This window comes from Meleagris gallopavo, chromosome 15, assembly GCF_000146605.3.
Source record: "Meleagris gallopavo isolate NT-WF06-2002-E0010 breed Aviagen turkey brand Nicholas breeding stock chromosome 15, Turkey_5.1, whole genome shotgun sequence".
Lineage (NCBI taxonomy): Eukaryota > Metazoa > Chordata > Aves > Galliformes > Phasianidae > Meleagris > Meleagris gallopavo.
This window is the reverse complement of record NC_015025.2, coordinates 7,684,821-7,711,619: the sequence shown is the minus strand read 5'-3', so window position 1 is coordinate 7,711,619 and position 26,799 is coordinate 7,684,821. Positions and strand designations below refer to the sequence as shown.

General features: G+C 43.1%; 1 protein-coding gene across 3 annotated transcripts in view; it reads right to left on the bottom strand.

The window, feature by feature from the left end:
- Positions 1 to 6,838: 6,838 nt before the first annotated feature.
- Positions 6,839 to 26,799, bottom strand: part of CSNK1A1 (casein kinase 1 alpha 1) — a 32,090-nt gene continuing 12,129 nt past the window's right edge. The window contains exons 4-10 of one of the 3 annotated variants that reach the window (XM_010718936.3): positions 24,542 to 24,625; positions 21,137 to 21,276; positions 18,318 to 18,396; positions 17,241 to 17,315; positions 15,980 to 16,086; positions 14,983 to 15,130; positions 6,839 to 9,510 (exon numbers count right to left, since the gene is read on the bottom strand). In XM_010718936.3, the coding sequence (XP_010717238.1) occupies positions 14,986 to 15,130; positions 15,980 to 16,086; positions 17,241 to 17,315; positions 18,318 to 18,396; positions 21,137 to 21,276; positions 24,542 to 24,625 (630 nt within the window). In that variant the 3' untranslated portion in view covers positions 6,839 to 9,510; positions 14,983 to 14,985. The remainder of the gene's footprint in view (positions 9,511 to 14,982; positions 15,131 to 15,979; positions 16,087 to 17,240; positions 17,316 to 18,317; positions 18,397 to 21,136; positions 21,277 to 24,541; positions 24,626 to 26,799) is intronic. The other 2 variants (XM_010718935.3, XM_010718937.3) reach the window with 2 other exon arrangements.

Genomic DNA, 26,799 nt, shown 5'->3' with positions numbered 1-26,799 from the left:
CGCCCGGCCCCGCTGAGTCAGCGCCCACGCAGCACCGCCGCACCTCCTGGCCTGCCTGCTGCCGCGTGGCTGGAACAGGGAGCTGCTGGCTCAGCAAGACGGGGCCAGGATCACCTCACTGCGGCCAGGAGCCCAGCGGGCACAGCATGGCCATCCTGATCCAGCCCCATTGGGATGGGGAGAATGGAACTTGCTGGTGCCCATGGGCACCCGGGCAGCAGAACTGCTGGCACAGGAAGGCTGTGCCCAGCCCTGCCCTGCCGTGGGAGGCACGGCTGGGCACGTTCAATCCGACACAATGCCCGAAAGCCCCTCGTCAGCAGCTCCCAGCTGTCCCCGCCCCAGCCAACAGGCCCAGCAGCTCCCAACCTGTTCAGCAGGCCCTGCCGAGCTCCCAGCCTGGGAAAGCAGCACACACCCCACCAGGGAAGAGGCAGCCACCAGCAGGCTGCAAGTTCCCACCACCCTCCCTGCGCTGCCAGGCCCGAGGGGGAGGGGGGGGCTGGGGCCAGCTTTGATCCTCCCCATGCAGCCCTGCCCCAGCACAACACATCATGGCTCCTGCCCGGCTGCAGCACAAGCCTTGAGGGCCTCACAGCTGTTGCGAACCATCAGTGATCTAAGCACACCTGCGTGGCAAAGCACTGCTCCCACTACTCCTGTCTCTCCCCCCCCATTCCCACTCTGGACTTTGGAATCAGCTCAGGCATCACTGGAGCTGGCAAGGAAGGCTGAGTGTGGGGCCTGGCACGTGCACCCCAGGCAGAGCTCCAGCCCAGCCCCCCCGCCCTTGTTTGCATGGTGACGAGGGAGAAACTAAACACAAGCAGGGCAGGCAGCTGCCGGGACACAGCCAGGCTGCTCAGGCATCCCCTTACTGCTGGGGCACCTCTGGGGGTGCTGCAGTGACAGTGTGCCCCACGGAAGGTGACAGCCACAGTTGTCCCCTGGCCCACACCCACAGCTGGCACAGCACTGCATACACAAGGCCGCCATGAGGTGCTTCCTGCAGGGCCTGGCAGGGAAGGAGGGAGGGAGCGAGCAGACAGAATTTGCACAGGAATACACAGAGCACGTTTTCCCCTCTGCACCGCAACCCCATGCAAATAGAGGGGTGTCGGGTGAGGGAAGGGACTGTGCCTGTTTCTTGCAGTGAGCTGGTCAGCCTTGCACAGCTGGTGAGAGCCAGGCCAGCCAGCCCCAGCTTCACATAGCACAGACCTGGAGCCAGGACCAGCAGTGGGGCTGCAGCAGGCCCCACTCTCACCCCTGGCCCTGCAGCTCCCAGCAGGGCCATCAGGCCTAGGAGGAACACAGCAGCTCTGTACCTGCCCTCAATTAACAAGTGACCTACTTAGAAATCTGGGCTAAGTGGGATGAAGGGAGCTGGCTGCTGGGGGGGCATGGCATAGAGCAGGAGTGTCAGTTTGGAACAGGACAGAGAAACTCATTCCCATTCTGAGTACTTCAAGAAATCCCCTGTAAGTTTTTATAGCTGGGGAAGAGAAACCCAGTCTGGGAACCTCCTGTGCATTTCTGCTCTCGCAAAGAAGCAGTACAGGGAAGAATTTGGTTCTCGTCCCACGTTAAGACAAGTGCTAGGCTGAAGAGAAGCCCGTGCTCACAGCTGGCCAACAGAGCTCAGCCCTTTGTTCATGCTGCAGGGATGGGCCTATGGCTTCTCCCAGTGCTTGCAGTGCACTGCTCCTAGCTGGCTTTGGGCCACGCTCTGCCTGCCCCATCATGCTCCCACATGGGAGAGGCTACACTGGAAGAAGCCAGCACCTCCACTGCTCACCCTCCCAGCCCTGCTCTGTTTTCCCAGCCTCAGGGGCCAACCCTCCCCTCCTCCCCACCAACCCAGGAACAGGAGGGAGCCAGGCAATACATGGGAAGGGGCTGCAGGCTCCCAGTTCCTCTTGTGAGAGGCCCAACTGAAAGCCAGCACCTGCCTGGGGCCACTCAATCCCCTGGGGCAGAGGAGATGGCATGGGCATTCACGTGATGAAATCCTGCCAACAGCAGGAGTAGTGAGTGGTTCAGCTTGGTGCTGGTCATCCCCTGCAAGCGCTAGCTCAACGGGACACAGGAGTCAGACATACAAAGTTGCAGCAGGCACTGCCTCCATGCGCTGGGCTCCTTCCTGCACAGAACCAAGCACCACGGCCCCGCCCAGGGACAGTGCAGCCATGGCAGCTCACACCTTTCAGCTACAGCACTGCTCTCGCCTTTCTCCCAGCAGCACTTCCAGCTACCAGGTAGCACCGGAGGGAATGCTAAGAATACCCTGCTCCTTCTGATGCAAGCTGAGGCAATGTGCAGCTTACTCTGCTCAGTTCCACCTGAAAGGAAAGATGCGCTATTTTCTTGCCCTGTGTTGCAGAGACCCAGGAAAGGAGGAGGCTGCTTTGAGTGGGCAGCAGGACTGAGCTGCATTAGGTAGCAGAGAGAAAATGGTCTCTTAAAGACTTCATTCTGAAGCTGTGTGTGAAGCACCACACATCTGGTTGTGCAGCTGGCAGCGAGCACACAGCCCCCAGCTCTGCCCATGTTCTATGCGATCTGTGGCTGCAGTGAGCTCCTGCAGTGGGGCTGCACCACGCCTGCTTCACCAAACCTGGCTGCTCCCAACAGGAGGGGAAGGAGGAGCACACGGGTTAGCCCAACACTTCAGAGCTGGCTCCAGAGCAGACATACAGGTCTCCAGATCAGGACAACACCCTGAAGACGCCAACCGTCAGCTGCAAGACAGCTGACGTGGCATCGGTTCAGCCTTCGACTCTGAGCAGAGGCTGAGATGCGGACTTCAGCCTTGTTTCCCGATTACTGCAGCAAGATTGAAGGCAGCCATGATCTGTAGGGCAGGCTGCCCTGCTTTCTTAGACAGGGGATTTGGGTGCAAACATTTATTTCCTGGAAAGTGCTCCCTGGGGCTTAGATTCCTTCCTATCCCACAAAACCCCTCTTCCAACACAGTTCTCAAGCACCTCACATTCCCCCAAGGACCACAGCTCATCATCATTAACAAGCACCAGCAGCTGGCAAGCTATTTAGAGGAGCAGGACTGCTCGTAGCCATTAACCACACATACACAGTGGCTTCCTCACCTTGCTGCCCTGCCAGCACTAGAGCTCAGCCCCCTGCGGTGCAGGGCATGCTCTCTCCTGCTGTGTGCTCCACAGAAACCAGCACCTTGTGCTTGAGAAAAACTAAGCTCATCTAAAACTAAGCAAGCTCCACTTGCTTCTTGCATTTCACCTTCCTGCAGGTTTCAGTGGGCAGGGAAGCTGCTGCAGATGGGGCATCAGATACGCACCATAGCCCTAAGGGATGGGTGGGGAGCAGGCGGCTGCCAAGCCCTGAACCTCTCACCAGGAAAGGCTGAGCACAGCACAGCTCGGATCCTGTGAGCTGTTTGCATGTCGGGAAGCAAAAAACAAGCCACTTCCAATCAACATCATGTTGCCAAGCTTGAGCTCTGCCTTCTGGGAACCAGCTGCCAGGCTCCAGCAGAGCTGCCATTCGTGGCACTGACGCAAGCCCCAGCCTGTGGGGAGCCGCCCTGCTACCAGGTACCAGAAAGGTCAAGGGACGCAATAGAGAAAACTGTCACTAAGGAGAAAGGTCGTTTAGCAGAGTGACTTACAGCCATAATCAGTTTATAGGATTTGTTAACAGCTTCAGGCGAGCCAGTCAGGAACTTGCTACAACCGTGTCAAGCAGCCTGAGCACAACAGCACCTTCCCACGCCTGGGGTGCAACGCAAACAGGGAAGGCCTTACTGACAACCCTAGGCTGGCCATTGTAGCACGAGCCCACCTAAGAAAAGCAGTCAATTAATACATCCTGTGCAGCCGGAGAGAAGAATGGTCCCAGCTGGTGTACTCTGCTTTCCTCCTCAGAAGAAAAGGGTCTCAGGGACGAAGGAGAGTGCTTCCAGGATGTGAGTCAGTGAGAATTCCTGCCATTCCACTCTTCTAACAACCCTGCAACAGGAGCTTCCTGACCTTCTACTTGCACAATGCGAGTACCAGCCCTGAGGGCACATGAATATACCCTCATTGTGCAAACACTTGCGAAGCCGTTAGCAGAGCTCACCCCACCAGGTGATCCCAGCTCAGACACACCCGCTGCAAACAATCCTGGCAGCACCAGCTGCCGCCATAAAGAACCAGCTCAGCACAGGGCAGAGCAGTGCTGATCTGTTTGCTGCCGAGTGACTTTCTGTTAGCTCAGAGGACCCACGCCAGTCACCACCTGATCTCTATGCTGCCTTCCCACTGCCAGCCCCTACCCGCATGAAGAGCTTGCTCCTCTGTGCTCAGCCTGGGCAAAGCCCAGCTACACAGAGATATGGCAAGTGCCCTGCATCTACCATTGCAGAGGCCAGCTGGCTTGGTTCAGCTGCAGGGAGGCAATGGCCAACTGCTTCTGAATACAGGAGCCAACTACATGGCCCCAAGCTGGTCCTGAGGTCAGAGCACTGCACTTGTGGACACCAGGATCTGTGAAACATCACTCCTTGCAGTTGCATAACTATGAGCTCCGGGATCTACACTACTGAAAAGCAGTGACCAGTTGGTGCACAAACACCACCAGAAGGCCATAGAGCAGCGAGAGTTAGTTAGGCAGCAGAGTAGGCTTCGCAGAAACCAACCTCACACCCTGCAGGGTTCTCAGCTGAGCACACCGGATTGCCCACCTCATTCTAACAAGTCCCACTGCACTTCCTTTTGGCACAGGTATCTGCCAAAGCCACACACCAGTGACTCATTTACGGCACGGGGAAGGGAAAGGCAAGGCCTGTTCCTTGTGCCCTTGGCCTGGTAGACCACGAGGCCCCACAGTGCACGGCTGAGTCACACAGAACCGCTGCCCCACCTCAGCAGGACACTGAATTGCAGGTAATGAAGCATATGCTCTGTACTTACAGGAACATAAAACAATAAGGCCCTTATTTATCATAAAACATGGACTTTGGCAGCAACAAGGGAAGCTCAAAGCCAGTCTACATCGTGTGATAACGTGCAATCCTTGAAGGTCTTCTGACCTCAAATTGTTTCCATTCAAAAAAAAGGCCCAAGTCTGCAGAGCTGCTCAAAGCTTGCTATCATTTCATGGCTGGGAGGAGAGCTGGGAGCAGCGAATGAAGCCAGGAACCGACTCTCTGAACACAACTCATGCACACTGTAGTTCTGATAGCACTTCTGCAAGCTACTGCTAGTGCTTCTGTGGTATCCTTCAAACTCAGAAGGAAATGAAGTAAAGCCAGCTGCTTACAAAGTCAAATTATAGTCTTAAAGGGATTCACACCTTTAGTATCGAGCTCTGCAAAGCAGCTGAGCTCACTGCAGATCCTTTAAGAACAAGAACTCCTTCTGGCCACAGCCTTCCGCTAATGTACGACCTTTCCTTTGTGGCTGAGGAAAAACAGCCCCAGCCTGTTTTGAAGTTTCATTAGAACATCTCCATACCCTGGCACAACAGTCGGTCATTCTCTATTCTTTGTACGCAGACCTTGCACAACCCCCTCCCCCTGCCCCCTTCCTGTTTAGCCCTGGATAATAAGGATTACATTAAAGAGCAATTTCCACATTAGAACACACCATGAATGCAGTTGTTCCACTCGGGCCCAATTAGGAGGGTGGGCACTTCCTCTGCATCGTCCTTTGCCTCATGCTTCCAGAGACATTAGTGCTCAGAGCAGACAGCTCTTCCTCCCAGCCCACTTTTCCCTTTTGTCTGGAGCCTGCAGTGCTCATAAACTTGCATTATGACATCAAGTTGATATGAAATCATTATGATTTCACTGTGACTAAGTAAGGAGCAGATGGGCTGACGAAGCTGGCCAAGCAACAAATCTTCTAAACTGAAGAATGCTGTCAGGAGAAATTAAAGCCTCATGTAAAAAACCGGCCCAGGATCACAGATAGAATCCTGGTCAGAAGGGACTGCTGGAAGGTATCTACTCCAACCTCGTGCCCAAAGTAGCAGCAGCTGCCTCAGGCACATTCAGCTCTGCTGCATCCCTTTTAGGAAAAACACAGCACACAAAGCCACATCCAAACTGCTGGAAGTTGGAAGCAGCACACCTGAACCAGCCCACAGGGAACAGCACAACAATGCACTGGCAGAACAAATCAACACGTAAGCTTGAGAAACAAAGAACAACCCAAACTCTACAAGTGAAATTCAACAGAAACCAGTAAAAGGTTAAAAATCTAGGATCACACACACTGGACAGGTTTAGCAAAGCTAGCAAAAACATCGATAGCTTTTACAGGCTGACACAGTATCACAAGTGCCTGTGTGTGAGAAGCCAGGGTTTGATTTCACCACTATCACCAACACCCAACACTGCAGAGAACAACAGGCAATGGAGGACACTGCTCATCTAGATGAGACATGAACACTCTTTTGAGTGCCTTTTACATGGGAGAAAAGAAATAGGCTCTTAATTGCTTGCAACAAGGAACGGATTAAATGGGTTAAACAATTATGAATCAGCACACCACGCAAACACTCCATCCTCCCACTTAAGCAAGCCTTTTAAATGCGGCCCTTAAAATGCCTCAGTTGCCATAAAGAAGTTAATTGCTTTAAAATGCTGTATGTAGCTTAGGAAGATGGCTGAGAACCTGCTGGTCACAGACTAGTTTTGTTCTCCAAACTCCAGCACCTTCCAGGGAGCATGAGGTTGTAGTTCTTGTACTTTATGGCCATCTTTGTAAATAAGTACTTGTGAAGGGCCCAAGTTTGCTTGCAGATATTTCACTTTGCATCAGGATAGCAGATAAACCTCTCAACACAAAACCTTTGCAAAGCTGCAACCAGAAAGTCAAGATCCACATAGTTTTTAATGCTTTGTTTTAAATCTTCCTTACAAACCAAATAGATCATACAGCAAACGAGTGTTCAATATCATCACAGCATCTCTTTGAGAAGGGTTGCCATCTTGGTCAGCATGTCTGGCGAAGGCTGGCTTTCTGCAACGAAGCACAACAGGGCTGACAGTTTCAGCTCACACCTCTGTGTAGAAGTAAACTCTATTAACAAAGCAAGTTTTAAAGACTAACTGGACTCCGCACTCTTCTGTATTGCAAGACTTGCAGTAGCAAGAACTACAAACCAACGCATTCTGACACACCAAGCATTACAGGCTGTTCTTGCTTACAGTGCTTATTCAAGGACAGTTCTGTTTTTAAACTTTGATAACCCTCCTAGAAGTTTGAGTAAGTTTAATGAACAGAGGAAATTTCTTCTCCCGAAACCAAATTATTTCCTCTTATTTTTGAGCATTGTACGTCAAAGCAAGAGAAGAGGTACCAAACAAATCCAAACAGCCACTCTGAAACCAGCTGCCAAGGAGGTGTTTCATTGATGTCTTCCACCCATGCCAGTGCATGCTGTCAGATGTATTGCCTAGACATCTGAAATCTTAAAGAGTTAGCACAGTCTTCTAGACACCAGTTCTTAGAAACGATACCAGTCTTCATATGAGGCATGGCTTGTAAAGCATCCATTAGTGGATGGGGCAATAATCAGAACTTTAAAAATACCCTAGCCAAAAGAGCGAGCTACATTTCCTTCACCTCCCAGGTAACAAAGAATGCTCTTAAACAGCAGACAGGTTTCCAAAGCTGCACGGGTATCTCTGAAGCCTGGCAGAGTTTCACCTCCCTGTACTCCAAGTTAATCTGTCCACGCATTAATTAGCGCAGAGCTCTCCAGCTCAACTTTAACATCTCCTCAGAGCAGATCCTTCTTGTATAGGGAGTATGCATAGCGACCGCACAAGTGAGCAGCCTTGATCCAGATTACAATTCTAAGATGACAGAGTGCACAGTGTAGTTATTATGACCTTGAAGAGACAGTTTTCAAAACAAAAGATTTTTTCAAACAGTAGAAATATGAATTGTGACCAGAAACTCTGTTACATGCATGGAAACTGTCTAAAAAGCTAACATACAAACAACATTTACACAATAGGCATCTGGCAGCATTTTCAGACTTTTTTTTTAATTTATTCTGACATGCTATAAAGGAATAAATTACACTGTTAAAGAATTATCAGCAATAAAATTATTTCTGTCTTTCAGCTGGGCTAGAATAGGAGTGATAAGGAAGACAGCCTGGGGCAGTAACCAATGTGAACTCTGCATGGCATGAGGCTGTCTCTGAGAACAAGAGTAAATCCGGTCATACCCACTTCACAGGAACTTAAAAGAAAATGCCTTGGTTTAAAACCATCCAAATACTCCATCTGAATTTTTCTAAAAGGTAGCAATCACAAGTCAGTCCAGCCGGGGCACGACATGGCAATGCTCGTGAGGCTGCCAATACTGGGTCTGCAAAAGATGCCATTTAAAAAAAAAAAAAATCCAATCTCAGTATCTAGGGATGGGTCTCAAACAACAGGTTATAAAAATGCTAGACTGCCCCTTGCCCCTCAAGAAAAAAATACAAAATTTATTTAAAAACAAAATGAGGAAGAGTTACAACACTAAGTCTAAAATGATTTAGAAAGAAATATGACTTCTTTTGCTTAACAAATGGCCTTGAAACCTGGTTTAAAAAACAGGGTAATGCAGATTTCTCTTGAACTGGATTAACAAGGCAAATTAAAAAAAATTTCCTTACAGAAACAGTTTTTAGTTTTTAATGAACTTGTAAACAAAAAAGCTCCCGCTTCAAAATAAAACAAAATCCCAGATCATATAGATGTTTACAGTGATTACATTTATCTAAGCAACTTACATACAGGTTCAGTTGTAAGATGTTAACTAAATTTTGTGACAAATATGCTGTTTTTCCTTTTATACCAAGAACATTATAGAGTTAATGCAGAGTCCTAAAGATTATCTAGTAGTCGCTAAGTTTCTCTTAAGTCTTCACTTTAGATGCTGTTATTTCTAGCACAGGTAAGCAGGCAGAGTCTTTCATACGCTTAAAAACTGGAATCTTTGGTTACTACCATGTCAGCTGGCTTGGTATGTTGCACATAGAAGCCAACAACTTTAAGAATGTTTAAGTGTACAACTTTCAAAACCCAGGGAGGAATAACCAGAAAAGAGTGCACAATTGTGAGCATTTACAATTATCACAACTGTTGCCGAAGACTGTTCATGCCATTCTTCCAAAACAATGAGATCTCATAAGCAGTGTAGTTCAAAGTAAAAAGGTAACAAAAATTGGCATATGCACAATTTTCTCCACTTGTGTGTCAACCATTAGTTAACTTTTCCACTTGAAAAAAATGCAATAGAAAACTGGACACCATGTTTCACTATCTCAGTAATATTCACAATTACAGCTGCTACAACTCAAAGTGCAGCATCATTGACACTGCCCAGAGCCAGTTTATACTGATATTAAGTTCTTTACACCAAGTAAATGGTTGCCCACAGCCACTGGCAAGTGTACGTATGAACTAAATTTCTAGGATTTGGGGAGTGACAAGTCCTGCTCCAATCTGCTCTGCTTTGTCCCATCCTCTCCATGCTCAGAAACCTGCAAGACAAACACAAGGGCAACTTACTGATACAGGATGGAAGTAGAAATAGCCTTCACGGTAAGAAAATTCAACATCAGTTATGGTCACAGGGGAAAGTGCTGTTCCACCTCCACATTTTGCAAAGTTCTTGTGCTTTTCCAAAGTTTATAACCAGTATTTGCCATCATCCTTTAACTCAAACACATGGCTCTCACTCACACCTACTGCTGCACTGGAAAAAGGGTTCAGGCACCAGCTGGATGCCACATTACTCAAACAGGAATTCAGACCAACAGTTTGAAAGATGGATTATTGCCACTAGGAAGCAGGATGTAATTTCATAGGATTGTTTTCTACTTGTCTGCAGTGCCTCACATTCATATCCTTGAAAGTCAAACTGTCATCTGATTGCAGTGGTGCTCTTCAGAGACAGTACAGCAGTGACACACAGACAAAAGGAAAAGAAACAAATAACTTACCTTCCAATAACTGGCGCTCGCTACACACTCAGATGTACGATGCTCTGGGCAACCACAACAGAAGCTTTACATTAGCTAGAAACCCAGAATACCTTGGGTTCTTGGAAGGACTTGGCTAACTGATAATGTGACCGAGAGGGGGGCATAGAGAACAATTGTTTAAGAGTTCAAAACTCCAAGTGACAAGTTTAATGTGTTGTGGAAAGGAGAAATAAAAGGAACACACGCACAGATCTCAAAGAACCAGTTACTGCAAACTAAGCTAGTCTTATCTTCATGAGACTGCTTACGTACTCAGTTCTGATGACTCAGGTACAGCACTGTGCTGTAAGAGGTAAAAGAAATTTCAGCTGAAGACTACTGAGCAAGTTTCCACTGTGGTGGATGGCCTCCAAACAGCACTGTATTCTCTGAATGTATTAATTCCTTTAAGCAACAGCTCTTTTTTTTTTTTTTCTTCCCTCAAACAGAATTGTCTTCAGAATAAACTCCAAAGCTGACCTCAGCTACAGCCTGTGCTATCATCCAGAGCAAAGCAAATGTAAACAAGTCTTAAACATGGCCTGAAATTCCATCACAAATATATCTGGGTAATACCAGACAATAGCTCTGACTTTTCCAGGATAAGTTACAGGTAATTCAGAAGAGATTCAATGGCTTTGTTTGAATCCAGTCTTAAAATAACAGACTTCCCCTTATGCAACACTAGCAATTGTTAAAAAAAGAAAAAAAAGTTCTGTAGCAGCATCAAAACAATCATTCCTACTGGAGTGCAAATTCTCACAGAAGCCCCAGTGATTCTTTGGTTCCACTGGGATAAAGCTGCTCACAGCCCTTACTTGATTCACACAACTGACATTTACACTGTTTTTCCATGTAACGTGTTCATCTGTGAACACAGATTCATCACTTGAACCACTTTCTCCATGTAAGCAGCCAAAACTAACTGAAGAATGGAGTCCATTCCCCATATGGAAACAAACAGACTTACTCACTGCTCAGGAGCCTGTACATTTCAAACAAAAAAGGGATCTTGAACCTGAGGACAAAGGATATACTAACAAATGATATGCTGCTGTTTGTTTTGGAGTAACAGTCTCTACTGTACAAAAGTCTGGAAAATTAAGCCACTTTTGAAGGGCAGAGTATAATGCTCCAGATTCCAATCTGACAGCTGATACAGAGAAAAAAACCACGCCGCTAATGCAATACGGCTATCTTTGGCAGGGCTTCTCCGTAGTCAGACAAGCATCTAAGTCTACGTACATAGGTATCAGTCACTTGGATCATGCTTTTGTTCAACTCAGATCCATTTCAGCTACCTCAAGTAGTCAGATCTATATGGGCCAAAGTAAGGACACTCAGAACCAGAGCTGGCATGCTGCTCGCCTTTCCAGAATAAATCTCTCAGACTCTCAATTACAAGCATTCAGCACCAGTTCCTTCAAGCAGCAGGGATCATCTTTCTTTGAATCAAAAATAAGAAACCAGAAGTTTGTCATCCCCATGTATCAGATTATTAGTTGAATAGCTGTTCTTCATGGTCAACTTTGAAATAAACCATTTCAAAAGCCAGTCTGACTGAGCAGCACAGCAGTATGCACAGTGCTGTTAAGAGCACTCACCATTCATCCTGCTGGTCATGGCTCCTCTCTCCACTTTCCTAAACTATTTTATCCAAAACTTGGAAGGCAATAGTGACACAGTCACTCAAGGCAAGTTGCTTCTAGCTGGAAAACCTCAAATTTAAGGTACTTGGCAACATAATGCTCAACTTTGCAAATATCAGTAGGGAAGTGCATTCAACCCATAATGGTCTCTGCAAGTCCTATTACCACTATGTAGATATGTTCACTAAATATAGACAGATCTGTGCTGGCCTTGTTTTAATATTCTTGTAGCTACAGAACTATTTGGTACCTGCAGAAACAAGCAGTGAGAATTGTTTAGTTGTCAGCTGGCTAAACCTCACAAAATGAATAGTCTGTTCTGAGAAACACTGTCATGACCAAAGGTATCCAGTGAATGTTAATGGGATTGCTTGACAGGCTGTACAACTCTACATTGAAGTGAATTAACAACATTTCTCAAATAGAATGACAATTTATTCTGGATAATGACTGTTTCAATCAGTTTTATATCTGAGGGAAGCTGACTGTAAGCACTGTTACAAATCACACCTGAACTACTGCACTGTCAGTCAAGAGATTGAGCTGAAGTTCCCAGAATCAGCAGGGAAGCACTGTTCAGTTCACCTCTCCCAAGATCAAAACCAGTTCATCTTGCTGTTACAAAAGACACTGCACAGAGTTCCAGAAGACAGGGACAGGAGAAAAAATACTAAAGGCCACTGAAGGGACTACCCTGGAGGCAAGGAGAACATTCAGCCTGAATAACCCGTGAAATGGTTTAACACGAAACACGGTTAAGGACAGCAGGGATATCTACAAATGAACACGCTGTCACAAGAAGTGATGAAAGTCATTTGAAGCTTGATTTTTTGCCCCCAAGATGCACACCTCCAATAGTACTTGTATGTTATGCTATGGCATTTTAATCAATGAACACACCTGTAAAATGCTAGTTCCAGTACTCCTTTAAACTGGATGTGTTTATCAGGTGGGTTTAATTTGATATGGTAAAGATCTTTAAGCCAGTTCAGGATGGCCTTCACTACAGCAACTATGGGAAAAGTTAACTGAACACTAGAGAAAAATAACCATGTATTATTTCATTAACCTTCAATGTGACACCAACGTATGAGAGTCATGCAACCTCCTGCTTGAGTTTAGCTTGCTTCAGATCTTTATTAACAGGCAGTATCACAAAAATGCATGTATGATTTTTGTAAGCTCATATCTTTACTCTGATGAAGTGATTAAGCTGTTCATTTTAAGAAGCTGGAAAATCTTCAGATGTTTCACGTGCATGACTTTAGTGCTTTACCAACATTACAGCTTGATCAATCTACAGATCATGGATCTTGTCTTCGCAATCGGAGAGGAAGGAATCATTCCACTGAGAGGCTGCTATGCCAAGAGCCAACAAAATTCTACTAGGAAAACATTTCTTCCACAGGGCTCAGGACCCAAGGACAGCACACAATGGGGAAGGTCCATCAAGAACAGAAATGGTCCTGGGGTTCAGTCATATGACTGCTTGTTATTGACGCTCATCACTCAGCTGCAGCTTTGTATTCTGCCACCAACTCGTTATTAGGAAGTGGAAGCAGATGATGATTACAGCCTTTACTTACAGTGTAGCAGTCATACATAAGTCCTGAGCCAGGCAATTAGCACTTTAAATGTTAGAATACTTCACCATCAAAACAGCATTTCAAATGCATATAAAATTTGATTTAAGACAGCATTGGTTTACAGATCATCACAACCTGCAAAACCTTTACTTTAAAGAACAGTTGCTGGGAAGAACGTGCATTTCCACTCAGATTACTTCTTCCTGTTGTAATAACCAACCTTCCCACACACTGAATAGGACTGGCTCTGCACTGTGTTCTAAACTTCAACCACAACTTCCTGCTTCAGGAAATAATCTATGCCTGGTTAGTTATCACCAAGTCTGTTACGTACCACAGTTTCGATCAAGGAAATTGGTTCATAGTTTTCTATGTTGTAACACCTGTCTGCTGTGTGCTCCAGCAAACCAAGGAATCTGACATGATATCTTATTGAGGTTGGGTTTTTTTTTGTTTGTTTGTTTGTTTTGCTTCAGGAAACTTCCAGACTGAGTCTTGGAAAGATCAGCAGGTATTTTACTTCACTCAGAAAGGTGAAAAGTTACACCTTTGGATAGTTATTTTGATTCAGGCTACCTGTAAGGTTTGAATGGTGCCACAATACATGAAAAACAATATTTTGAGAAGTTCTCTGTGAACACTTCTGCTTTTTTAACACCTAAGTCTACCATGTTAGACTAATAACTACACATATAAAAATACATAATAAAAATTAGTCAAGACAAGAATGTACTGGAGAGTAGCAAGCAGTAGCAACATCTCAGTACATAACTTGAACCTGGTCTCTCTATTTGATCAACCCCATGACTTCAGTCTTGTCCAAACCTCTTCCTGAAGAGTCAGTTTCATGCTAAAACTGGCTGTAGCAGTGTTTCATTCTAGGGGCTTACTATACTAAAACTGGAGAGGTACTTCAAAAAATTAAAGCCTATAACATGTCTAAAAAATTCTGAAGTGCCTCTTCAGAACTTAATTTTCTAGCTTTTACATAACTGTATCTTGAGCATTACGCAACATTTCCCCTTGAAACCATAACCTAGAAACATTAAAAATAGTCAAGAAACCTGAAAACCCACCCAAACCATCTATGTACTTTAGAAAATTGTGACGTGGCAGTCCACAGCAGTACAGGGTTACTCCTCAATTTAGGCAAGACATTTTGAGCTGACTTGTCCTTTCCTTTAACTGTGGATCAAATGTCTCCGTGTAAACCCACTGGAGGAAGCCAGACCATTCACAATTTTCTGTTTGCGATGTTTGAGGCATACAGAACAGCAACAAACCCACAGCACTACAACAGCTGGAACAGAGTAGAACCCAAAGTCTCCAGATCCTTGCCTAGTTGATGAGAATTATCCTTTAAGAAGTGTTAGGTCTAGGATTTTGGATTGTATTATATATTTATACATATATAAATATATGTATATATATATATAAGTAAAATAAATAAAATGTCCCATTCCCAACACCAAGTCAGTTCCTTGTTTTTGGAAAGTGGTTAATGCAGGAGCAAAAGATGCAGTGGTTAAAATGACCCAATATCCCCAGAAGAAATGATATGAAGAACAAGGACATTTTGGTATAAAGTTAGTAGTCAAATTCTCCAAGGACGTCTTTTTGTTTTTGCTTTTTCAATCAACAGCCAAATATATATTTTTAACCACCTCCTTGATCTAACACTTAAATTGCAAAACATCGTCCAAATTAGTGTAATTTTTTTTTCCTGTAACGTCACTTGGTTCTTGGCTACTAACCTTTCATGTTACTCTTGGATTTGTCAGTTTGCTTGCCTGTGGGGTTTGGGCCTGCTGCCCCTGCCCACTGGAAGAGGCTGCCTGCTGTGCTGCTTTCTGCTTTAACATTGTCCAGTCGAATGTGTAGTCATATTGGTGGTTCAAGGTCCTAGAAAAGAGTGAAATACTTTACTACAATAATATCATAACTACCTCACTGGTAAAGTAGAGTCTTTGCTGAAAACCCAGAACTAGAGATTAACTCTTTTTGTAAGCTGCTTTGGAGATTATGAATGATATACAAATGCTAAGTATTGCTAACTTAAATGGATTCTTGAAGTAAGCCCAAATATCATCAAGCAGTGTTTTCTTCATTGTTTATGCAAGAGTCTACATTTGTCTAAGCAGCAACCCAGATTACTGCTTTGTCTTAACCGTGATTCTCAGCCTTTTAAAATATATGTAGTTCCATAGGAACTGCAGTATCGTAAATTCCAAATTTAGCAAATATAATTTCTTTGGATTCTAGAAGCTCGGAGACTCTTAAAACATCAGTACTAGCTCCTCTTTTTGCAGACACTACTCGCTCTGCAAGGCTGGGTTTATGATCTGGATTCTCTAGCAAACTTGCGGAAACAGCTCTATGCCCCTCCTCTGAAATCAGTCTCCTGGATACTGCTGCTATTCTCATCACCAACTGGCAAACAGCAAAAGCTTCAAACAGTTCTATGAAGGGGCCCAGCTCCTCAATCCATTTGCAACAGATTTTGAAGCATAGGCTCAACTCTCTAGCATTAGTGGTAAAATCATAGAACTCTTATGCAAAATAATCTTTTCCTTCATAAATATTATGCAGTATTTTTTCAGGGTCTTTTAAAAGGCAACTATAATCACATTTCCAACTCTGATAGAAAAAAGTCCCAGAACTCCTACACCAGACACTGCAGCTTTCTGGAAGTGCAAGTTCCAGAGCAGTTACTGACTGGTACAAATTCCTCTACTGCACTTTGAGACTGACCTGAAAAGAATACGGAATAATTGCCTCAGATACATGTAATCTGGTGCCTCTTCAAAACGCAGGCCACGACAGTAGTTCAGATACATGGCAAATTCTGCAGGGAATCCCTGTAAATCAACAGTGTTAATCAAGCCATGACTTGGAACAAAGGGCTTCATACAATCCTAAGGCAAAAAGCTGAGTCTAACAAAAAAAGAAAGCTGGCTGAAGATTCAAATCCCTAAATTCCACCTTGCTTCTATTATTCCCTTACCCTGTATTTTAGAAAGCAGATTTGATTAGCAAGTTACCAGGTACACATTTTTTTTTTTCCCCTGAATCATTACTTGATGCATTATTTGCAATCATAAAAGCAATGCAATTACCAAAACCTTCAACATACAACATTTAAGTAATTAATTAATCCTACTTCTTATTAACTAGACCTCTGAAATACGTAATCCTAGTAATTGCTCTTAAAAGATTACACTCATTTTCTTGATAACCTTGAACATACTAGTGGACATTTACCACCAGTAAGAGTGAAGACTTAAATCATGAAGACCTCAACCTCTTTCAAAGATTCTGGGCTCTGTTTTAGGTACTTCTAAATTTAGAATGTGTTAAAGTACACAATTGAGTAGGTAACTGTAAATACATAATGCTATACTACAAGAAAGAAGAGATGCTGTGCAACAATTCAATAGTTTGCAAGACTGTTGGTGCCATTTCGATGTGCAAAACTATGTGTTCTCAAGGACCTCTGTTAACCAGCATGTGGCTGTACAGCCTAAGAGAACTCAACACAAAAATAAAAGCATTGGAAAATCACTATTCTGTGACATAGCTCTAAAGATCACTGACATCCAATTCTACTACAGGATGCACTTGAGATATAGAGGACAACTGAACAGGTAAAGGCGACCTATATACATCTGCCTTGGTTTTATTTATCCCAGAGGGTAGATGTCAAACATTTGCTGTAAAAGTTTAAAAAAATAGATAACCCTCTCCAGAGAGAGGGAAAGCCTGCACAGCTGACAATCTCCAACAACTGGAATTGTGGTGGCATGAGCTATCCCAAGAAACTGCAGTGAATGCCTGCCCTGTTCTACCATTTCACGCTCTTGTTGGGTGGCCGAACACAAGGCATTTATTGACTGCCAGAGAAGTATAATTCAGCAGCAAATGCTATGTGAGATTAATACACTGGCTCTAATTTTAAAAGCAAGAAAGAAAAGAACTTCCAACTCACGGCATGACATCATTTGGAAACTCTTACCTTACACAAAACCTCAACAGGAGTGGACATTTTCTTTTCACTAATCTTTTCATACTTTTGCTTCTTTGTTGCAGCCTGTGGAACATGTAGGTCACAATATAAGAGATATTGTGCAACACTGGATTAAACAAGGACAGTAGCAAAAAAATGACAAAAAAACCCTTTGGTCAGCTTTAAGTATTTTATGTGAAATCTCCAAGTCCCACACACTTACTGCAAAGAGAATGAAGGTCAATCTGGTATTAAGATTTGGACACAGTTTAATACCATTTGTTGCAGTCTAATGCTTCCCTCACATGGCATAGCTCGTGTAGTTCTAGCTACTGCTTCTGTGCACTGAACAGACCAGACTAGCATATCTATTTGGTAAAGTTACATTAATTCCCACTCAGTACCCCATTCAAGTTCTGCCTGCTTCAGTACACAGTCATTATGCTCATTAGCAGCTGAAGAATTCCTGTGTTTCACAAGATGCTTGCCTTTAGAAAGCTAACATCTGCAGCTGCAACACTACTTGAGTTACACAACTCTCATACGGAGGAAAAAACAATTAAAACATGGATACAAGTCACTGAAGTGTATATAACAGAAACAAGACGTATCTGCCATGCTTGCACTGGCTACTACCACATGTAATAATATTTGAAACAAGTACATTTCAGCTGGCAATCATGCCATAAACTAGACTGAAGATACCAAAGCTTAACCTGGTAGGCAAGAGATTATTTTTATGCTCTCTACAGCAATTCAGAAAGCCACCAAAAATGTTATTTTCTACTTCCCAAACAGGGCCTCAGCCTTGGACAGGACAATAATAATTTGCAAAGCTGACGTAAGCTATTGTTTAGCATAATTTTTAGGAGTCAAACAATACACATGTTGCCTGCTGCACAAGAAGGAGGCAGAACCTTTTTCTTTCTATATTCTATGAATACCATACCTCAGGAAAAGCTATTTTGCTGAACTGGAACTGAACATTATATACAGCAACCTGTCCAGACCAGGAGGCAAAACCATGGATCCCAAATAGGCATAAGAAAAGTGCACAAGGCTCGAGAGGGAGGCAACATTACCTACCTTTAATCCTTGCCAAGGCAGACTGGTTCTGTTAAAGTACATCAATACATAGCCTAGAGACTCCATGTCATCTCGGCGACTGTAGAAAGGGAAAGAATACCCTGAATTACACACTTCAGCATTTCAACTTTGTTCCAAGCAGTGAAATCATTGCAAAATTAAAAAAAAAAGTCAAGGAACCAGCAGTGCACCAGTGTGGGCCAATAACGAACACCTGTGCACAAAGTGCAATGTATTTACAAAGGGCATAACTCCTTCCTTCTCTTTGCATTCTCCCTCCTTCAGTACAGTCAAAGAACTCTTAAGTTAACCATCCATAGACTTCACTGAGAATCAGCACGCAAACTTTCATGTAAAAGGCCTCAAGTGTTCTCTGTACTGCATAAGCTCCAGATCTATGCTTCAGCCACATGAACACCATCATACTTTGCTACACAGCTTTCGTGATTACTGTGCCTAAGTACAGTTCAGTGAAGTGGAAAAAGCATTCCATGATTTCTTCCTCTTGGCAAAGGTGCCTCTTCCAGCTGTAGCAGTCAGATTTTTCCTGTGACTGCCTCTCTGCAGCTGACATCTACCTGAAGAGAAGAAACAAACAAAAAAGAACCCTAACAAAACCCTTATTTTTCTCCTAGTTCCCTTCTAAACAGAAGCTGACAGGTATAGCTGCTGCAAGAAAAGCATTTAAAATGGCAGCAGGAAAGGCTACACACCTCCTGTCGTCACAACAGAGTAAAAAGCTTAGAGAGTGGGAGTGCTAACAAGATTATACATATGGATGAGGTAGCAGAGCTTCCTTAAAGTGAGAAAAATCTGCAAGAACCTAGACAGCTCTACCTCCAGCTCTTGGTATCAGATGAAAAAAACTATAGGTGAAGCTTGTGTTAAGGCCAAGCTGATATAACCACCAGTTATACCCAGAGCAGCCTGCCTAACACCCCATGCTTGTTCCATCTCTTTGATCCCTTGGGGAATTACTACAGGAAGTTACTGCAGAAGAGAATCAGTTTGTGTCTTCCTAATCCACTGCACTACAAAGGGCACTAGCTGTGGTAGGGTTGAAGGCTGGAAGACTGGTTCCCTCCTCTTGACAGGAGCTAGCTCTCAAGTCATCTCAGCTGTAACATAAAACCACAGCCAAGGTCAGAGGGGTGACAACTGATACAAAGACCACAATCCCCACCTGCGAAGCTTCAGTTGTATTAGATTTGTCTATTAATCATCAGCAGAACCCAGTGAAGTGGTATGAGGTCATGACATAAGACCAGATTTTCCGAGGAAGCAGTGGCAGATTCATGACCAGTCAAGAGATTAATGGCTTCTTTCTCTCACCTAGTTCATTCTTTAACGTTCAATTTCATGATTTTGTAGTAGGAAATATTTATGAGATCTTCAGTGGAAATATTACATTTGGATGTACTATAATAAAAATTTTCAGGATTTGGAGAACAGGATGATACTCTCCATTACTGTAACAAGAAACAGAACACTGCAAACAGCTCCTTAGGAACAGTTGTCACTACATATAGGAAAACATGTTCTGTAACTACAGCACTAACAGTTGGAGCATTCTGCCATATGTTTCAGACCTGGTTCCTCCTGATTACAGTAATGTGTTTGCTTCACTGTTAGCTTGATAGAGGCAATTCCATAAACTGGCATGGACCAAACTACATTTCTAATTATACTAGAATTTCCAATACCAGCAGAGAATGGTACAAGACCTCCAAAAAACTCAACAGCAGTAATCCTTTGCAGTTCTCTCCCTTCACTGTGAAGGCTAGCATGACTTCTCTTACAAAAATAGCTGAAGTTCTGCAAAATTTATTTAATTCAGAAATAACGCCTGTCATTTACACTACCTGACCCACAGGTCAAGTAAGCTTATATCAGTGATACTGACAGACAATAAAATACTCTTAAGGAAAACTAGTGAAAGCAAAGATGAAATATGTTTTTGTTTTTTTTGAAAGAAACAAATATTTTTAAGTTGCATTTTCTATCAGTGCTACCACTAGAAATTGTCACTGCCATCTTGATTAAATTCAAGATCATGGGCACCAACATCCATGAAATTTTTGAGTAGAGTCCTCAGCATCACATGGTAAAGCCATGGTATTGCACTGTTGTATAACACCTAGGCACACAAGAACAGATCCGAGTCGTTCTTTCAGACCTAACAAGAGCCTTCCAAAGAACCTAAAGTGCTACCTGCATTAGCACGCTGCCAGAGTTCTGTAACAGCAATACTTTCTCATCCAGACACTAAAAATGTGGTTTTAAAGATAAAATGTGTATGTTCACATATACATACACAGTCTGCAACTGCTGTTATGCAGAGCAGAACACAGCAGAAACTGAAACGTAGCACGTGTGGAGTAATAGTGCCATCATAAAGTCTTGCTTGCAGGCAAAAGGACAAACAATAGTTTGATAATTAATAGGAAGTCAGAGGACATCGGCTTCAGACAAGTCCTTCTGGTAACAGACTGCCTGTCTCAAGTCAGTCACGAGTGGCACTGACACATACTAACGCAGTCACAAAAATGCAGTTATATCTCTGAAGAGAAACAGTATAGATCGCCCTAGAAATGAAAAGTACACAGAACATCCACCTCCTGCTAGCAAGAGAGCATCTCTCCAAGAAGCAAATTAGATGCTTTGGTTTCCTATCCTTGCACAAGAAGCCAAATGGAAAAAACACTCGCAAAGGAACATACACGTTGACTCATACAAAATTAGTTTAGAAATTTCAGAAGCTTACAAATAAGATCATCTTACTGCTGTGCTCTTCAGGGCTGCAATCTCTTTGAACTCACCTCTGCTCAATGCCAAGATGTGCGTTGATACTGGCATATCGAGCTGTGCCAGTGAGATTTTTGTCTTCTCTGTATGGTATGTGTTGCCTTGTCCTGTTGTCCCGGTACTTTTTGGCCAAACCAAAGTCAATAAGGAATAACTTAGAAAAGAAAAATGAAAACACATTATACTTATACACAAGGAATCTCCAACCAATTTCACTAGGCATTAGCTACACTTTAGGACATCCACACAACATAACAGCCTACAGTTACAAGGAAGCAAAGTAACAGTGCAGTCACAACTAGCTTTAACTAACAAGTTCAAAAACTTAACAGTGAATTAGTTCAAGCCTTTTTTCAATCCAGTGGAATAGATTAGACTGTGCTTTTCAGCATCTCTAGCTTAGCTCTATGTTTATTTTGTTACTATTATAGTTTGTATCACATTAGCTCAATAACTACAGTGCACAATGTAGAAGAACCAACTGCATCAGTGTACGTCAGGAAAACCCACTCTCACAGAGCATTTTACATGTACAGATAGCTAATGGCAGCTCACAGCTTAATGCAAATGATGCACATCCTGTTTTCTTTTCTATGTTTTGTAAAGAACACTGGCTATTTTGCAGAGCAGAAGGCCAAAACCTCCAGCAGCAAACAAGACAACTTGCCTTCAACAACATGCCCTTCGCAAGACTACCAGAAGACATGAAACAGCAGCATGAAACTCTTGTTGATGAAATTAATACAGCCAGGAAGCTAGAGCCTAGTGCATAGAATCCAATTTAGATTTCTAATAATCAAGCTTGCTCAATGACTTGGTATTTAGCAACAACTGAGTGCGTGCTAATTAGTGTGCTAACAGCCAGTCTATCCACATGTTAATACAGACAGTACCTTCCTGCAACAAGATTTCAGGACTAGGCAAATAAACTGAGGCAGAAATACACAAGGAACATTTCAAACTCTAGCAGTTGGTCTTCAAGCTATTCATCATCTGGATGAGCAGATTTCAATGCTGGATTAAAGACAAGGGATCAGGGACTACAACCCCTGCAAATTAGTGAATGCTGCAGAAGCAAGCAGGGGAAGGAAGATGATGGAGAGAAGAGATACGGACTGAGAAGTTCTCAGTAAAAACCTGTTCAGCATCGCCTTAAAGATGAAGAAAAGAAGATACTGCTTTTCATGCAAACAAGTACAGGGATTCACATGCAGTTGTATCTGCATTCAAGGATGAAACAGGTCACTGCAGTACACTGGCATGACCTATAAAAAGAAACACTCAACATGGAAGATTGCAAGGCAACAAAAAGAGTTTCTGAATGGCACAGCAGACATCTTTTAAAATACTGGCTGAAGATTTTTCTATCTGTAGCAGTCTAGACGACATAAAAAAGCTAAAAGCCTCTTTAAATGGCTGATGTTAGAGCAGAAATTCTTAAGCTGAAGTTGTACCATGATTTATGCACAAAGTTCCTGTTCATCTGCTTTTTACAAACCGTTCTATGGAAAAGTCCCAGAATGCTCCCAGCAAGAGGAGTTAAAACAGACTTTAAAAATGAATTCCATCAGTCAGACAACAGCTTGGGAAAGGTGAGGGTCTTTTCTTTGTTGCACCCACTATGCCAAGTGAGCATGGAGATGGTCTCAAGCTACAAGGAAATGAGCAATGTGGAGACTAAACTCCCAAGCCAAGAGCACAAAGCATATATGTGATTACTATGGTGCAAATGCAACTTTCTCAGAAGCAAAGCTTGATCTCAGAGGCTATCTTGCATTTTCTGATGAAAGGTCTATGATTTCATAGTCTCTGATGTACAGTTTGCAACAGTGACTTTGCAAGGCCTTTGGCAATTAGCTTAAGTAAAGCACTATGCCTAGAAAAGGAAGGAAACTGAAGACTTCACCCACAGAATCTTGTCAGTACAAATTTAATTACAAGCAAAGTGATTCAAAGCCTTTACATTCTTTCTGGAATCCTGGAGTTCTTGCCATTAATTAATGCCACGAAGGGACAAAATCACAGCTTGTGAATGAATATAGGTAACATTGAAAGCACACCTCTAACATGCAAAGAGTTGGCGTCTCGTTCTTTCTTTAGCAGACTTCTGAAGATTACTTTCCTCAAGGGTCAGAGAAGTAAACTAAGTGATGTTGTTTCTTGCACAGCTGCTACAAGCTCTGAATATTAGCCCTGAACAAGGCAATTATACATTCTCTTAAGCAGTATGGGTAGCCCTCTTCAAAGACATACACATATAAAATAGAATCAGTTGTGTAATACAGTTCTGCTTTACGTATTAGTCAAGTTATTAGATATTACTGACAACACTGACCTCTCCGGAGAAGATTTTTCTATTCCCTAGCTCAGGCTCATGCTGTATTCCCTATTCTAGATGGATGGAAGTCAAGGGAGTTAAGTCAATCTCAAAAGGAGGGATACAGGAAGATATAGCCTTATTTGGATGAATACAGAACACACCAATGCCAGCCAGCAAAGAAGTTTTTCCATAGATAACCTCATGCCACCTTAGCTCTGCTTACTGCATGATCAGTAGGAAACTAGAAAAGTAGGGCAAGATTTCTGCCAAGAGCAACGACAAAAGTAGATCAGTCTCTGCTTCAACCAGTAAGTGAGTTTCAGAAGCAGACAACAGAAGTCTAAGCCTGCATACAGCAGCTAGCTGGCTGGGATTTAATACCTGAAGACTTACTGGGGAAACTATGGGCTGTTGTTCAGCCAAACTCCTCAGCTATATACATATTCAGCAATTTCCAGCTGTTCTGCTAGGAAGTGGCATATGTCTTGATGTGCTTCCAATTCATCTTTCTTTAAGAGTCAAGAGTACTACATTTAGCACTAGAGACTTCTCCAAGACACTGGAGTAATTTTATAAGCACAACAGATAAAAATATGAGAGTCCTTATCACACATTTGAAAAGATTTTGAAGAAAAATGGTATGGGAAAAAGTCTGGTTGACACGACAGCAGAACTTGGTCACGTGTGTGAAGATGCTGCAGGAACCCTATGGGAAGGCAAACAGACACTGTGTGGGTGGCTGTGTAGAAGCCCTGCTATTTCACTGGGGTGGCATGTCTGTTCTTTAACATATCCAAGACCTCGCCTTTCAGTTATAAAGGACAGAAATAAAATCTGCTTCTGCATCTGAAATCAAGCACATACATTTAACCCTTTTTAAAACCAAGTTTAGAAATAATTTCACAATTTAAACAAGCGCCACAGGGAAACATCTTAGTAATGTTACATGTTTGCCAAGTATGTCTGAATAATGCCAACATAAGAGGTGCTTTTGCAAGATCTACATTCTCCAGATTAAAAAAAAAAACAAAACGAAAACAAAACAAAAAATAAAGCACATGAATTTGGGGTTGAGGTTGGAATAGGAGACAGTTCAGACCTGGTTTAATCCTGAGAAAGATGGGTCCTGAGAAGTACTAACAGTCATGCTTCTTTTCCTCTTCCCCACTGGAGATTCTAAACACTGAACAAACAATAGAGGGTGGCAGTGCATCAAACAGTATTGCTTACATTGCAACAATGGCCGGCGCAGACAGGCAACACCGAGGCGTTTGAGAAAGAACAGGGTAGCCAAATGCCATCCTTCTTCCACCAAGCTCTGTAGCTTTCCAATAGCTATGTTGGTTTGTTTTTTTAATTTGTTTTTTTTGCAAGGAGAAAATTTAAAAGATATGGCAGGGTAAATTTCAACTGCGAGCCGCTCCAAAATGGCACTGCCTTGGCCAGGGATAACAATGGTGACATTTGGCTCTATTAAAAAAGGAAATTGAAGTTTTGCTTACAAAAGCATCCTTCGGTTCCATAAACTGCCCTTCCCCCGAAAGACATTTAGAAAAAGTAAATCTTCAGTAAGGAAGAGGTAGAAGGCATTTAGTCACCTTAAAGTTTACTTTCATAAGCATGCAGGGCTTATTTCTAGCAGAGCTGAAAATTCACCTTTTAAGGCGGGAGCACAATTTCTCCCAAACACCAAATTAAAATTTGAATATGTATATGTTTTTAATATAACTGACAGGAAGCTACTGGAACAAGATTACCATGCTATTCTAGCATTCGTGGCTGATTTTAATTTAGGTAGTGTAGAGTCATCGTTTAAAAAACCCTGAACTATCCTTCACTACAAAAAGGAGCAAATGCTGCGTGGTGGCAATTGTCCCTCGATAGAACACCTGAGTGCTAAACTTAACCAACTCGTTTCTCATTTTGCTCATGTAAGCCTGTCAATTTGCATTTCTCTCAAGAAGTGCCTCTCTGATCTCCAAAACCCTGCATCAGTAACAAAGCCCATACTCACAGCTCACAGGAAGTATTTACCACCATAAGGCTGCATGGCTCTCTAACTAGTATACTAATGGGAAAAGAAGAAAAATAATGGTTTACTGGCTTTTTTCCCCCAGCTGATGCAAATCTAATGTGTTCTTCCACTAAAGTAAGCACAGCAGTATCTTCTAGGCCATTAATCCAATGAAGATGAAACAAAGCACAGCAATGCTAACCTAGCCTAACTGCAAAAGTACGGATAAATGGCCCAAAAAGAACAACTGGAAATCAGAAACTAGAACTAGAAAAAAGCTATTTTTACTCCAAGTTTGGCTAGAAAATTAAGGAGCCTAACTGCTTGACACAGCAGAGAAAAATAGAGCTCTACAGAGTGAAAGTATGAAACTTGGGAATGAGCAAAGTTTAATAGCAAAAGAATTACATAAAGACTGCCTTTCAATTAGGCTTACAAGCTTTTCCAACAACGGTTGCATCTAAACATTCAGTGCACTGCACCTCTTCAGACAAGAGCTGTTACCTGATGTTAATACATTTCCCCCTTCTAGTGTTCGTGGCTCTGAAGTTGGCATTCATACAGGCAAACAAAGGTAAACATTTTAAACACTGGTAGTGCCTAAAGAGATTAGACATTCTCTAATGGCATATATAGAAAATAAGTGGGAATCTTGCTTCCAATAAACAGCTTGATTGTGTACATTTGTCCTGAAGTTAATTTCTATTAAGTAGCATGCTTAATGCATTGCCAATGCTGCCTGTCTGCCCGAGCTCAACATACAAATTGCAGGATTAAGCATATTTTACTTAAGACTAGAAATAAAATAAAACCTCATGTAGAAGAAAACTTCCCCCCCCCCACATCTGGAAACATGCACTTCTGAATCTTTTTAACCATCCAAACAGTGCAACTGCAGCCCACTTCCCACCCCCACCCCTCTTTTCTTCACAAACTAAATCAAGTTTGTTGTACAATATATTCAGGTACTCTATAAAGTTTTTCATCCACATGTTAGCATAAATTCATTCATAAATTCATTTATTTATAGAGACAATTCATCTACACGTTGACTAGTAGTCATATCCACAGTTCTGATGGCTGAAGAGTCCTCTTTACCAGTCTGTCACTGCAAGTCTTACTGCCCTGATGACTGGTAGGCCAGGAGCTCCCACGATGGCACAAACACTTTTCATCCCAGGAAGTCAGCCCGAAAGTCAAAGATTTGACTTCATGGTTAAGAAAAAATGCTATTACAACAGTCATCTCAACAGTGAAACTCCATCCCCAATAAAAATAGCAACGTATTCTCTATGGTTAGTTTATGATCTTGTTGCAAGACTTGAACTCATCTTGCAATCAAG